Genomic DNA, 12694 nt, shown 5'->3' with positions numbered 1-12694 from the left:
TTAAAAGCTTGTTATTCATGGCCACGTTGTAGATAAGATTTATTCAATCAGACGCTCTTCTCACGAAGTTGTAATAGAGATAACTAAATATTGATTAAAAACTCAAGTATTTGAGACCACACGTATGGAACCATGTATATTATCAGTCTATCAGATACGGAGTCTACAAGGAAAAACCTGTTGTAATCTTTGTCACAAAACATCGATAATTTCCCACGGAAGTTTTATTTGGTAAACATGCTTTATGGAGCTACATTCGCTATTTGAATGCCTCCTGGGCTTTCGTTGGTAAAAGATTGTCCCCATTACTGAAATTCACCACTAGCCCGCAAGCATTCTTCGCTTAGACGAGTATTTTAAACCCTCGTGTCAACAAAGCCTGCCATGTTGAAGCAGTCATTGCCAGTCAAGTAAATCAGTAAATCAGGAAGTAAACAACCGTATTTCAGACGACAAAACCGTGCGAGATAAATAGATTTGGATGATGTATTTGCACTTATAGTACTTATCACAAACATAGTTAAGTTACCTGCATGGTGGCCCTTCTTTTGACAGTTTACCGAACAATCTTGTAATTAGGTCCAAACAACAATTAGGTCGCCTTCTGTCCCGCAAGTAAAGGAGTAACGTTTCATCATATCAATCATTTAAATTCATCGATTAAGATCAGTTAAGTGTGGTTACATTCAGACAAATGTACTTTAACGTCTTTCCTGTTGATACAAGAGACAAATCAGGCTATAGACAGCGAAGAAGACGATGTTTTCATGAGATTTCAACCTGGTTTCGTTCGTTGGCAAAACATCCATTACCATTGCCATGTTTTTTAACAATAATACCCAATCTTTCTTGAAGGAGATTTGAATAACTGACAATAGCCCCATTCGTTCCTCCCTGCCAGATTATTTGAACAAATTAGCCAAGCATCGTCATTAAAACTGTCACGAAAACAATGAAAACAATAGGTCCGAACAAAATTTTTAAACGACGGGCAAGACATGACTATGTATGGTAATTTATTTAGCCAATTTGATAACTCTTAGGGGCTGTTTACATGAGCCCGGTTGCCCGAGATTCAACGAAGCGTGAGAGGACTTTGAGGTATTGAAAAAAGTCTTTATGACACCAAACAAGCACATGCTATTGTTGTGGTAATTATACGACTGCCAGGATCATGTTATCTGCTCAGTTCAATACCTCAAAATCATCTCATACTTCGTTGAATCTCGGGTAAACGGGCTCATGTAAACAGCCCTTTAGTGAAATACTATTTAACTGCCCGTCATTTGCTGAACTAAGAATAAGTATAACACAAATATCTTTCATTAGTCAATTAAACAGTATTCAACGATAAAGTGTTTATTCTTTTCAAGTTAAATTTAACTCGAGTCAGCTTTGCACAAACACGCTAGGGTTATACAACACCATATTTGAAAGCCAGATTCATGATTAATGCACATTCAAGCTAAATAAATTCATAGTGAATGGTGATGGCAAGATATTTTCTGTGAGTGTTTATGTAAAGTTATGGAAGCATGCTTTGTGAATGCGAATAGCAAAAAAATCATGGTAAAAACTACAATCTGAACAATAAACTGACAACAATATACACTGAGAAATCTTGTACGGTTGTAGTTGGTGAACGGTTTCGCTAATTTGGATATTTGAAATAAGCTGCCACTTTGCTATCTGACTTGGCTTAATTCTCGAATCGTACTGGCTGCATGATTCAATGATCTCATTATTTTTCGATATTTAGTTTCATCCAACGAGGTCTATTACTCCCATATGTACAACTCGGTCGATGAATACTGGTCTTACTGTGGTCAAATGATGTGGCCGTTCGACCCCCATACTCAAATCTGTTGCAAGGGATACGTCCGGCCACTTCTGGGGCCCTGGTACCTCAACAAGTGCTGCGGAACTTTGAACTACAACCGACAGACCCACTGGTGCTGTGAAGGCAAACTGAGAAGGTATTGTGAGATGGAAGCTGCATGGGGAGAGGGAGATCTAGGGGAAGTGTGGGCCTGTGTGGCGCAAAAATTTGAATGTGACAGAGCATCAGCCCCCCCCCCAAAAACCTATAGTTAAATATTGCATATTTTCTTTCAAATTGGGATCTACAAGATGATCAAACTACTATATTTATACTGTCAAACTTTCTCTGCAAATGAAAATCCTTTCCGTAAAACATGACATTATCAATATCTCATGATATATTTCTTTAGGAACGTTTTGGGTCGTGTGACGGCCAGACCAACGTGCTGTGGTCGAACGAGCTACAACCCCACCACCCACAGATGTTGCAAAGGGATCGTCACCCCGAGTAACGTTCCATACTACCTACCCAACTCGTGTTGTGGTCGCACATCCTACAACCCGTTCAGAAACACGTGTTGCGGGGGAAGAGTTCAATCCTTGGTTGGCGGGTTTCGGTATACGCAGTGTTGCGGAATACGGAGCATCAACACCAATGCGGCAAAATGTTGCGCGGGGAATGTAAGGTATACCTCTAAACCAAGCGTCGACAGATGTTGTGGGAAGACCCTGTACCACACCAACTACGCGAAATGTTGTGATCCACGAAGAGATGCCATAAGCTCAATCTGGCGGGATTGTCCAAATAGAAACGAAAAGATTCCGCTTACCGAAATTCGCTGAATGTTTGAATCATTGAAAACAATTATATCAACATTTATCGTGTATAACTAAGTGTAGATAATGTAGAACTCAGACACCAATACATTGATTGGAATCAACTCAAACACATTTCCAAAATCACTTTCCACTCGACATTTTTAGGAAAGTGCTCTTACCTATTACCCAGAATGGAGGCCTTTAACTTTAGTCAACGAAAATAACACACTCGCATATCTTGGGAAAATCAATTACGAAAATTAAGCATCCCTGATTACAGACACCCTATAGCATTAGTACGAACGAAAGTATGTTTATTTTGACATATAGTTATATAAAGCCGTGGTCTACGCGGTAAAAATTGATCAGGTTGTTACATCAGGGGCCAGTTGTATAAAACATATAAACTACATTTTTACATAATTAAATCATAGTTAACTCTGATATACACAACTTTGATTGGCCAATTCTGTCCTTGACTACAGTTAAAATTACCCAGTCTTTTAAACAACTGGCCACTGACGTGAACAATTTTGTGCTGCAACGGATGAACAGTATTGCCAACAGTACAATAGCACCAATGGTAAACAATTGGTAAACGCAATATTGTTCACCCTTGAGTTAAACAACTTGCATTAATATAATTTGTACGCGTGATATAATTATTATATATGCTATGCCTATATGTTCATTGCCAAAGGTATTGATTTTTAATATTTCCTGTTAATCAACAATGGATATTATTCGCAGGGGGAAATAACGATTCGCACGAATGATACGGGGGAGTTGCTGCTTCCACAGGTGTCTCTTGGGTCGCCTGTACCTCGCTCTTGCGTAGGCACAAGCGCGCCACGTGATTTTCACGTTTGATTTTGACCTCCAACGACTTCGGTACGTCTGGAACCAGCCAGGCGAGCAGGTCTTTGACAAAAAATACGATATACTGGAAAAATATGACGAAAAGTACGCGCGCTAATGTGACATGGAGGTATTGTTTGCTAAAATCGTATGAAGGGGCTGGCTCCAGATATTCTTTGAACCTAAAATAAAAACAGTCGTAGTTTATCCACCAACTAACATAGTTACCCATAGTTATCCATAAGCTAACATAGTTACCCATAAACTAACATAGTTATCCATAGTTATCCATAGTTATCCACCAACTAATATAGTTACCCATAGTTATCCATAAACTAACATAATTATCCATAAACTAACACAGTTATCCTTAGTTATCCATAGCTTTCCACCAACTTATATAGTTACCCATGGTTATCCACCAACTAACATAGTTATCCGCGAACAAACATATCGGGAATTTCTGTTCCCAGGGCCGATAGCTATCAGTGCCTCTGGTTACTCATAAACTGACAATGCCCCCCAAAATATGCCATGTCTATATTATTTTACGCGGTCAAAATGCAAAGGGCTGCCCGTAAATAGCTCAAAATTTTTTAGTAGAAGAAGAATTTGTCACCAGCGTGAAGGGGGACAAACATACCTGCAATATGTTCGAGTGAAATTAAGATGCTTGTTTGGGTCAGTCGGCAAAAATTCTTCTTCCAAATCACTGATATTGATATATGCTAGCGAGTTGTTGACATAACCTTTCAGAGTTCTGTCCGGACTGTAGCCGTACAAATACACCAGTCTGAATGAGAAATAGATCAAAGCGTGTGATGATATCCACTCGAAATCAACGATTTGGGCAGGAATTTAGTATTTGAGGAATCTTTCGTATTTCAGTATTTAGTACTGAGGAGCTGCAGCCCATAGTTTAGCTAATCCCAAGGTATTTCAGGCTGTTTTATAGTTTCCCCTAAGGCTAGCCAGGAGTTCTATGCTATATGGTTTAGCTCACTGGAGGAATCTCATGCAATACCTTAGCTATCCCAATCGAATTCCGGGCCTCTGTTTAGCTGCCTCTGAACAATTCAGGGGTTTCTCAAAAGAAGAACACCGGAAATTAAGTGGAATAGGCTATGAATAGGCCAATATCCATGAATTCTTTACCTTGGTACGAGCTCTGTGGTAAATGCGATGACGAATGAATTAACAAGCACGGATATTTTTGTCAAAATCTCAAGAATTCTGAACCAAATTCCGATATTTTTCACCTCTTCTGCAACCGGTCTGCGGTAGTTCACGGCGAAGTTCATGGCGTCAGCACGGAGTTCAAAAATGTTGTTTATCAGAGCAAAGAGTGGAGCCAGTGGGAATGACGCAACGAACATCGTTACGAAACCAAATTGGATGACTGGAAAGGAAATGAAAAGAAACGTAAGACTTTCTAATTTTCCTAAGAGACATTAAGGAGACAAAATAAGTTCTGGTCTTATTTGAAAACACAGTATAGGACCATCGACAAAATGTGTTGCAAATGCGAGGACATAGAATTAGTCAGTAACGTAAACTTTGATTTGCAGATGATTGGGTCGTGTCGCAGCTCCTCACAAGACAGATTTTCATTGGCTGAACTTTACAATACATTTCTGTTTCAACCAATAGCATAGCTTCGTTCTTTAGAAAGCATAGAAAAGCATTATCTAATTGGATGAAAGCTTCCGAGAGCTGCGACATGTCCTAGATGATTCAGTATAGATGTACCCATTCTGTTACAGGGCGGCCAGAGCTCTTCTGAAACATTGTATTTACTTAAACGTTACCATTTCATGCGCCTTGGTGCAGTGATAAAAACTCTTTATAAGAATCCCTGTTTCATCGTGAAATCATTTCCAACAATACAACAATACCAAGAACTTACCCATTTCAAGATATTCATAAAACATCCGAAAGTCCGGTTCAGGGTTGAGTAAATAGTCAGACTCCCATTGCGGTAACTTCTTATTCTCTTTCGTCGGCTTGTGGCGCCATTTGTTCCACGCGCGGACGGCGGACCTTGAATAAACAGTAATATGCATCTTCTGCATAGAACCGAGAAAAACATTATGCTTGAAGCCTGGTTTCCATTTAATCGTTATTGTCGTGAACACGTCATTTTCGCCGATGAGAAATAGTCCGGTTGTAAATTTGTCTTTATTTCCGTATTCAAATCGGTCATTGTTGACTGCACACAAAGAGAAATATTCTATCACATCAACCAGCTTGACATGTTCACGATACTTACGACGAAATGGAAACCAGGTTTTATGGCTGATTCATTACAGAAAATGACTTACGGATACATGAACTCCAGCGCAAAGCCCAAGATCTGTTTCCCAATCATAATAACCGCCAACTGGATGCACAGATCGGTCAAGCAACCGGAAGGATCACATCCCTCGATTCGTCTCCTCTGCATGCGATTGTACCCCGTTGGCCTTCCGATGATCAAACTGCTTTTGAAAAAGGCGATGTAGAAGAGCGATGAATACGTGTTAACAAACTCGAACACGTACATCTTGAACGTGAGCATGTTCTGGTATTCAGATTTCGTGCGCGGGTTTTCCCAGTTCGTGAGCATGACCGCGAGCTTCACGTACACGTAACTCAGGATCTTGATGAAAACCAGGTTCATGACGGCCGCGGAGAAGGACGTAACGAGTTTCGCATTTTGACGAACTTCGTTGCTGGGATTAGCATAAAGCGCGGCCAACGCGGACGCCCTGTAGGCGACGATGCCCGCAATTGAGGCGACGACGACGGAGCCCATGAAAAATATCACTCCTAGGCCACCCAGCGTCCGTTTTAACCGAGTCAAGCTCGGAATGTAGGGCTCCAACTTGTCCGTCACGGGATTGGGTCGTTTGTCGCGCACCGAGAAAAGGAACTGGGGCCGAGGTGGCTCGTATTCGTCCATAAGGTTGTACACGCCCCATTCGTAGCTGAGTCGTACTTGGGTTCGCTTCCAGTACTCTAGGAAAAGCGTCGCCCATATCGACATAAATACGGAAAAAAATACCGTCGCCTCGTTGTCGAATAGATGGCTGACCTTGGCAAAATCACAGCTGGTAGTTAGGCTCCAGAAGCTGCAGTGTTTGTCGCATTTCGGGCACATGTAGAACAACTTTTCGTTCTTTTTGTCGCAGATTTCTTTGGTCGGCTCGAACGTTTCCAGGCTCCCGAGGCCGTACAAAAAACACAGGACGCCCACGAACGCAGCTGGAACGAGCATCGCAATGTACACCCCCATCCAGGCGTAATAGAAACCGATTCTTCCGCCAAAATACCTTCGCACGGCGTTGATTGGCTGATACGCGAATATGCGTCGGAACGACGACCAATCAGTGCGCAGCCTTTGCCGATCGTTTGCCACGTGATCGCCCTTTTGAATCGACGGCCCGTCGTGCAACGGGAAACACGCGGTGTAGACTTCGTTGTCGCATAGACTCGAAATCCCATAGTCGTTATCCTTAGGACCGAATGACGTCAATTGGAGCATGCGGTACACCATGCGACAGCGGTCAGCGGTATCAAAAAACAATCTTCCGTTTTTCGACTGAAATGACAAGCGATTATTATAACTAAAGGTGGCAGTGACAAGTTTCTCCATCGGTTGGATACATGGAGATTTGTTTACGAAGGGATCGACCTTTTTCCACCAGCGTAGGAATCGATGATAAATGTTCGGTCTCTTCATCTTTTTCGGCGATAAATCTGGCGAATCATCGCTTTTTTTGACGGGCATTCGTATCATAAGTTCCTCAGCAAGTTTAAATAAAATTTTCAGCGGTGCGTGGACTTTGACGAAATGAAGGTTTTCATCCTAAAATATAACGGAAATATATAATTTTAAAATTCACTTCTAAACTGTTCTTCCAGAGCTCCAGGAGGAAATCTATAAACTAAACCAACTTTATTTATCAAATTCGAACAGTTCTTCCTAGAGGTCCAGTAAGGATCATGTCTTATTGATCCAGTGTTACTACAGGAGGATTGAGGAAACCTAAACTAAACTAACTTTATTTATACTGGATTGCTCTATCAGTTCTAAACTGTTCTTCCTAGAGGTCCAGTAAGGATCAACTCTTATTGACCCAGTGTTACTACAGGAGGAAACCTAAACTAAACTAACTTTATTTATACTGGAATATGAATAGAATACGTAATAGCTATAATTAAACATACAAATATTGCATTGCTATAATTATCCAATGTTTAGCATACCAGTTCGTTTGAATTATCAACGTAATTATAATAAATTGTAACGGTTAAAAGTAACAATAAAAATTTAATTTCTTTTTGTTTGTGACTGCGTTCACATGCACAATACCGGATCGGATCTGCTTGTCAGGACATCTTCGTTTGCCGTCACAAAGCAACCGTTATTAGCAAATGCTTATGAATTTGAAAGATTTAGTTTATTTATTCTGGTCTCGAACCTTAAAGATCTCCACTGTCTTTTATTGACTTCGCAATTTGACCTGCTTCGCTTGCATTCTTGCAATAATCTGGTACCGTGCGAAACGGGGGTTATGTTTATATTATTGCCGCGTGGAGAAGCGGTCATCAATGTTTCATGAATCACAGGTGGTGTGCTTTTGACATTTCAAGTACCACTTAATACATTGTTGATGTATTTCAATGATTCAAACAATCGCACGTATTCGATATCTTAGTTTATATTTACAATAATCGCAAATATTTAGCGAAGATTGTATAAATATACCACCAAAGTCAAAGCCAAAGGCAGGCGATACGCAGATTTCGCCCAGACTAAACAATATTTTGAGACAATCCTTAAACAAGGACGTCTTTCAAACAAAACTTTCATAAACTAAAAAGCCAATGCTAGAAAGGGTGCAACTCGCAAGCCGGTAATGCCATACAAAAACCAAAATATACAGTACTATATTTCCTGACGCACACAGCGTATATCGCGAGTTATTACCGAAATCTTTTATGTATCGCATTTTTTCAGCCTCTCCCCTAGTGAGACTTCCGTATTCATGTATTTGGGAAGCGACAGGGCACGGTGAGAATAAAATATCAGGAGTTTAATATTTTATTAGATGAAAATTCTTCCCGAGCGTAAGATCCGTGTCGCTTCTGAGTGTGATGAGAAAATAGTTTTTCCTTAACGCAACTTTACACCTAAGGAAGGCCAGCACTTAAAAAATTTACACCAGTAATTTTCATCATAAACTTGAGACATATTCAAAAGCTAGACACAAGAATTAATTCCCATACACGACAAATCCTAAACACCTAAAACCGCACTTTTCACGAACGTTTCCAGGAACTGCTCGCATACATTCGCACCATGTGCGTAGGAACGAAGAGTCCACCCCTTCATGCACAGAACCTTTGATATCAAAAGTCTACTTTGAAATTGTTTACAATCCGTTTGAATATCACAAGCTAAATATTCCCCGGCTTCTACTGATCTCATGATACATGATACCAACCAGGAGTGAAGGCTCTTCCTCCAATTCCAAGCCATGTTGCCTGACAAGATTTTTCTGATATTCCCTACGCGTCTCCGCATTTGGATCGACTCCGTCGTCGCCTCGACTGGTTTGATAAACCAAAACAAAGTCGATTTTTCTTTGTCCATCGCCAAAGAACAAAGTCTCGGGATAAGGAGATTGTTTTTGACCCGAGTCTTGTACGAGCAATTCGATATTTTCAATCCTTGAATCCCGACCATTTTCCTTGTCGATCAGGCCGTCTGATGATGCCCACATTTTGCCTCCAGGAACGCCAGTTTGATGAACTTTTGCACTGGCAGCACGCGATGCTTCGTCGCCCAACGGCTTAATTCCGGCGGAAGTCGGGTTGTTGTCCATGTATTAAATATATATAATTTAATCTGAAAGAACGTGGGAATGTATTAATTATTCATGGCAGAATTAGAATCCGTGCAGTGAATGCAGTGTTCTAAAATGCATGGATTGAAAGCAATTTTAATTATTTATCAAACTCGTGTAGCATAAATTACCCATATACCTTCTTCCTAAGTTTCTAAAAACCGCTTTGAAAGTTTTTGAATACTTGATTTGGTCTATGCTCGCATCATAGACTACATCCTTCATTTATATAAACCGTGATTATTTCAATAAGCGCCGCCCTCGAATACACGCCGCATCCAAAGTGTCGAAAATTTAATAAACGCGGCAACGTTTATTCTAATAATAATAATTACATTAGTCCACCTTGAACTGATTCAAAACTTTCAAGAATAAATTCGTTCTCAAGATTTAACATACACTACACACATCAACAACCAGTCAACTTTCTCAATCCCTTGTGCAAGACACTCTTGTTTAATATACAAATTTATATGTTTATACAAAGCGGGTTCCTCCCTTACTTCATGTTGTATTCGGTAAAACGATAAACGCACATTAAGAACCCGAAAAGTACGAGGCTTAGCTCGATTGGTTTGGCTTACCTTTCACAATATACAGACTAAGGTCTCAGACGTTTCAAGGTTTACATCCTGTTTATATTGCTTATTTTACTTGAGGATTATAGTTCGCAATTGTCAAAAAGATCCGTCCAAACAGGAATATAGCCATTTAATCATAGTTATTCTTCTATTTAACCGTAATTAAGTGAAGCATGTGATAGGTTTTGACACGATTGAAGACGCGTTTCTATAAATGTACCTTTGAATCATGCACTCTTGAGCTACGACGGAAAATGCATCATGATCATGAGCAATATTTTTGACTTGTATGTGACAGGTATACGTGTACTACATAAGATACCGTCAGCTATAATATTGGCCCATTTGTCCAGAAAGTATGAATTGTCGTCGGAATCGTAGCCTATTGGAATCGCCAATAGCGCTTTGAACCAAAAATGGTGTTGAATACTCCGAGAATACATGATATTTTTCATGTTATCAGTTTGATGAATTCGTATAGAGCAGTTCAAAGCCAGGCATAAAATACAAAGGTTTGCAGTGAACCTATACTGCAAGCGCTTCTTAGAAAACCACATGGACTTCCGGTAGCAGTCATTGCTACAAATTAGCCACACGAAACACTATTTAAATCGAATTAAATAGATTAAAATACTACTTTTTAAATGAACCATGCTTCAAACAGAAGATGTCCCATTGCCAAACGAGCTATGAAGTGTATATCTAGTTTTCCTCCGTACCTTTCACTTTTAAAACATAACTGACTGGTCCTACTATAATCACGACCGACAAAACTTGGAAAATCGTACATGCTGTCAAAGTTGCCCAGGGGTCAGTTGTACAGAAGACTAGTTAACTTTTAACTGTAGTTAAGGACAGAATTGGCCAATCAGAGTCGTGTAAGTTAACTAGGCTTTAACTATGCAAAATTAAGTTAAAGACTTTTATACAACCGGCCCCAGTTAAATCGTGAATAACCCTGAATGTGTGAATGAACATTGGGGGACATATCCCTATCGGCATGCACACAACAGTTTACCCCTCTTTAACCCATTGCCTCCCTCACTTAGGCACCATGAAACCTCAAGTTTGCAAAGGTTGTTATGAAATGAATCCGGCAGCTGTAATTTACGGAAAAAAAAGCTCTGAATTTGAAATCGTTTACCTGAACAATGCCAAAGTGACCTCATCAAGACCACTCCCTAAACGCAATATTTCCACTGCCAAAACTCTGGGCGAACTTGACTCGTGTATATGGCTTGAAACCTAAATGGTTAATGACATGCAATGACAATAATGATAGTGTTCATAATATACTTTAATATACCGATAGCTCACATGCAAATGCGCTTTTAATAAACATGCGATGTTCGATTTTGTCCGAAGTATTAACTGAGGTTGAACGAGAGTTCCCGGCTTTCCGCCAATTCTAGACAAAATTCCGCCATTTAAAGTGTTTGTCGTTGTATTTTAACAATAACAGTGAAAAGCCATTCCCTACGTTAGTTATGCGATATGACACAATATCTAACGTGATATTTTTGACAAGCTCATTTCAAAATTCGCAGACGAGCCAATGACTTCGAAACAAAACCACCTTAAGTATCGTGTCTCGTATTGTATCAATTCATCGATACAGCATGGCGTACAAGAAATTGATATCAATTTGCGCTATCAATGTATCAAATCAGGCTTGTCTGCATGGACAATGTCGCCAGCTGTGAAATTAATAATATTTCATCATATAGAATGGTAAAATAGCCCCTCTGGCTGCTTTCCACTGTCGCGTTTTTTGCACGTTCGTACACCCACTAAAAACCCTCTAAGTTGTTGTATAATCAACTTTTTGCCAGAAAAAAACACAGCAAATCATCAACAGAACCAACCCTATGCATCTATTCAATCGTTGATTTCATATCGAAGTAGCATTTACATTATTTTAAACCTGGAAGCGGCCCAAAGAATGATTTATAACATATAGAAAAGCAAAGCTTGTCGACACGGTTGGATAAACACTTTAAAAATCAACGCGCGAGCATATTGAAGTACAAAAAAATACAAGGTGCTTGATAAAGCTGTGAACGAAATGTATTGTATTTAGAGCTATGCGCGACCCACAACCCGCGTTCGCAAGCTAAAGACCAAAGCAGAAATATATCATTTAGGCCGTCCACTTACCCAACAGTAGGCTATTTGAAAGAAGTTCTACTCAATCCTTGTGTCAACTTTCTCCAGAAGAGAACAATATTTCTTCCCGCTTCGGCCCGAAGCATCGTCTCAGTTGTAAACACATTTGAAGCGATCTTGTGGTGTAGCTTATGTCATGAAATGTGATCTACTTAGCGGCGGTATTGTCTTGATTGAAACGCCACTTTCCCAACGGGAATCTTTCAACAAGTGCTGGAAAACTTCACGGCGGCAGTTCACATTGCCTTGTATACAACAGCGAACATTTTTTGCTCCAAAATCGTCTATAAAAACACTTGCAAGTGCGCTTAATTTGGAAATTTAATATAGTGGGTGTCGTTATTAGAAATCAATGATTAGTTAGGCGGCAAAATTCATAAATATTTTAACTTATTTATTATGTTCCTTAATTCAAAAAACATAAACCCACTCGATAATATCAAAGAAGTCATGTGTTGATGATATGCAGGATTCGCTCTCACGGCATCCATGGCCGGGCCAATCGAGCTAAACACGTCTAAAACGCTATAATTTTGCATTGCCCTTGGGAAATAGATG

The 12694-nt window shown here is 39.9% G+C and overlaps 1 protein-coding gene across 2 annotated transcripts; it reads right to left on the bottom strand.

Moving 5' to 3' along the window:
* Positions 1-2888: 2888 nt before the first annotated feature.
* On the bottom strand, positions 2889-12538 carry LOC114529131 (anoctamin-4-like). 2 transcript variants are annotated; one of them, XM_028550878.1, is made up of 8 exons: positions 12128-12538; positions 11115-11215; positions 8988-9391; positions 5820-7345; positions 5405-5538; positions 4654-4897; positions 4142-4291; positions 2889-3680 (listed from the first exon to the last, which is right to left on the bottom strand). In XM_028550878.1, exons 3-8 carry the CDS (start codon positions 9366-9368, stop codon positions 3368-3370), a joined length of 2748 nt encoding a protein of 915 aa, XP_028406679.1. In that variant the 5' UTR covers positions 9369-9391; positions 11115-11215; positions 12128-12538; the 3' UTR covers positions 2889-3367. The 2 variants fall into 2 exon arrangements, with proteins under 2 accessions (XP_028406679.1, XP_028406680.1); XM_028550879.1 differs by lacking the exons at positions 11115-11215; positions 12128-12538 and adding an exon at positions 9974-10285.
* Between the last annotated feature and the right edge of the window lie 156 nt (positions 12539-12694).

The sequence above is a fragment of the Dendronephthya gigantea genome, unplaced genomic scaffold, assembly GCF_004324835.1.
Source record: "Dendronephthya gigantea isolate DGI-Jeju-01 unplaced genomic scaffold, DenGig_1.0 000053F, whole genome shotgun sequence".
Lineage (NCBI taxonomy): Eukaryota > Metazoa > Cnidaria > Anthozoa > Malacalcyonacea > Nephtheidae > Dendronephthya > Dendronephthya gigantea.
Note: the sequence above shows the minus strand (reverse complement) of the source record. Positions and strands in the feature narration are given on the sequence as shown.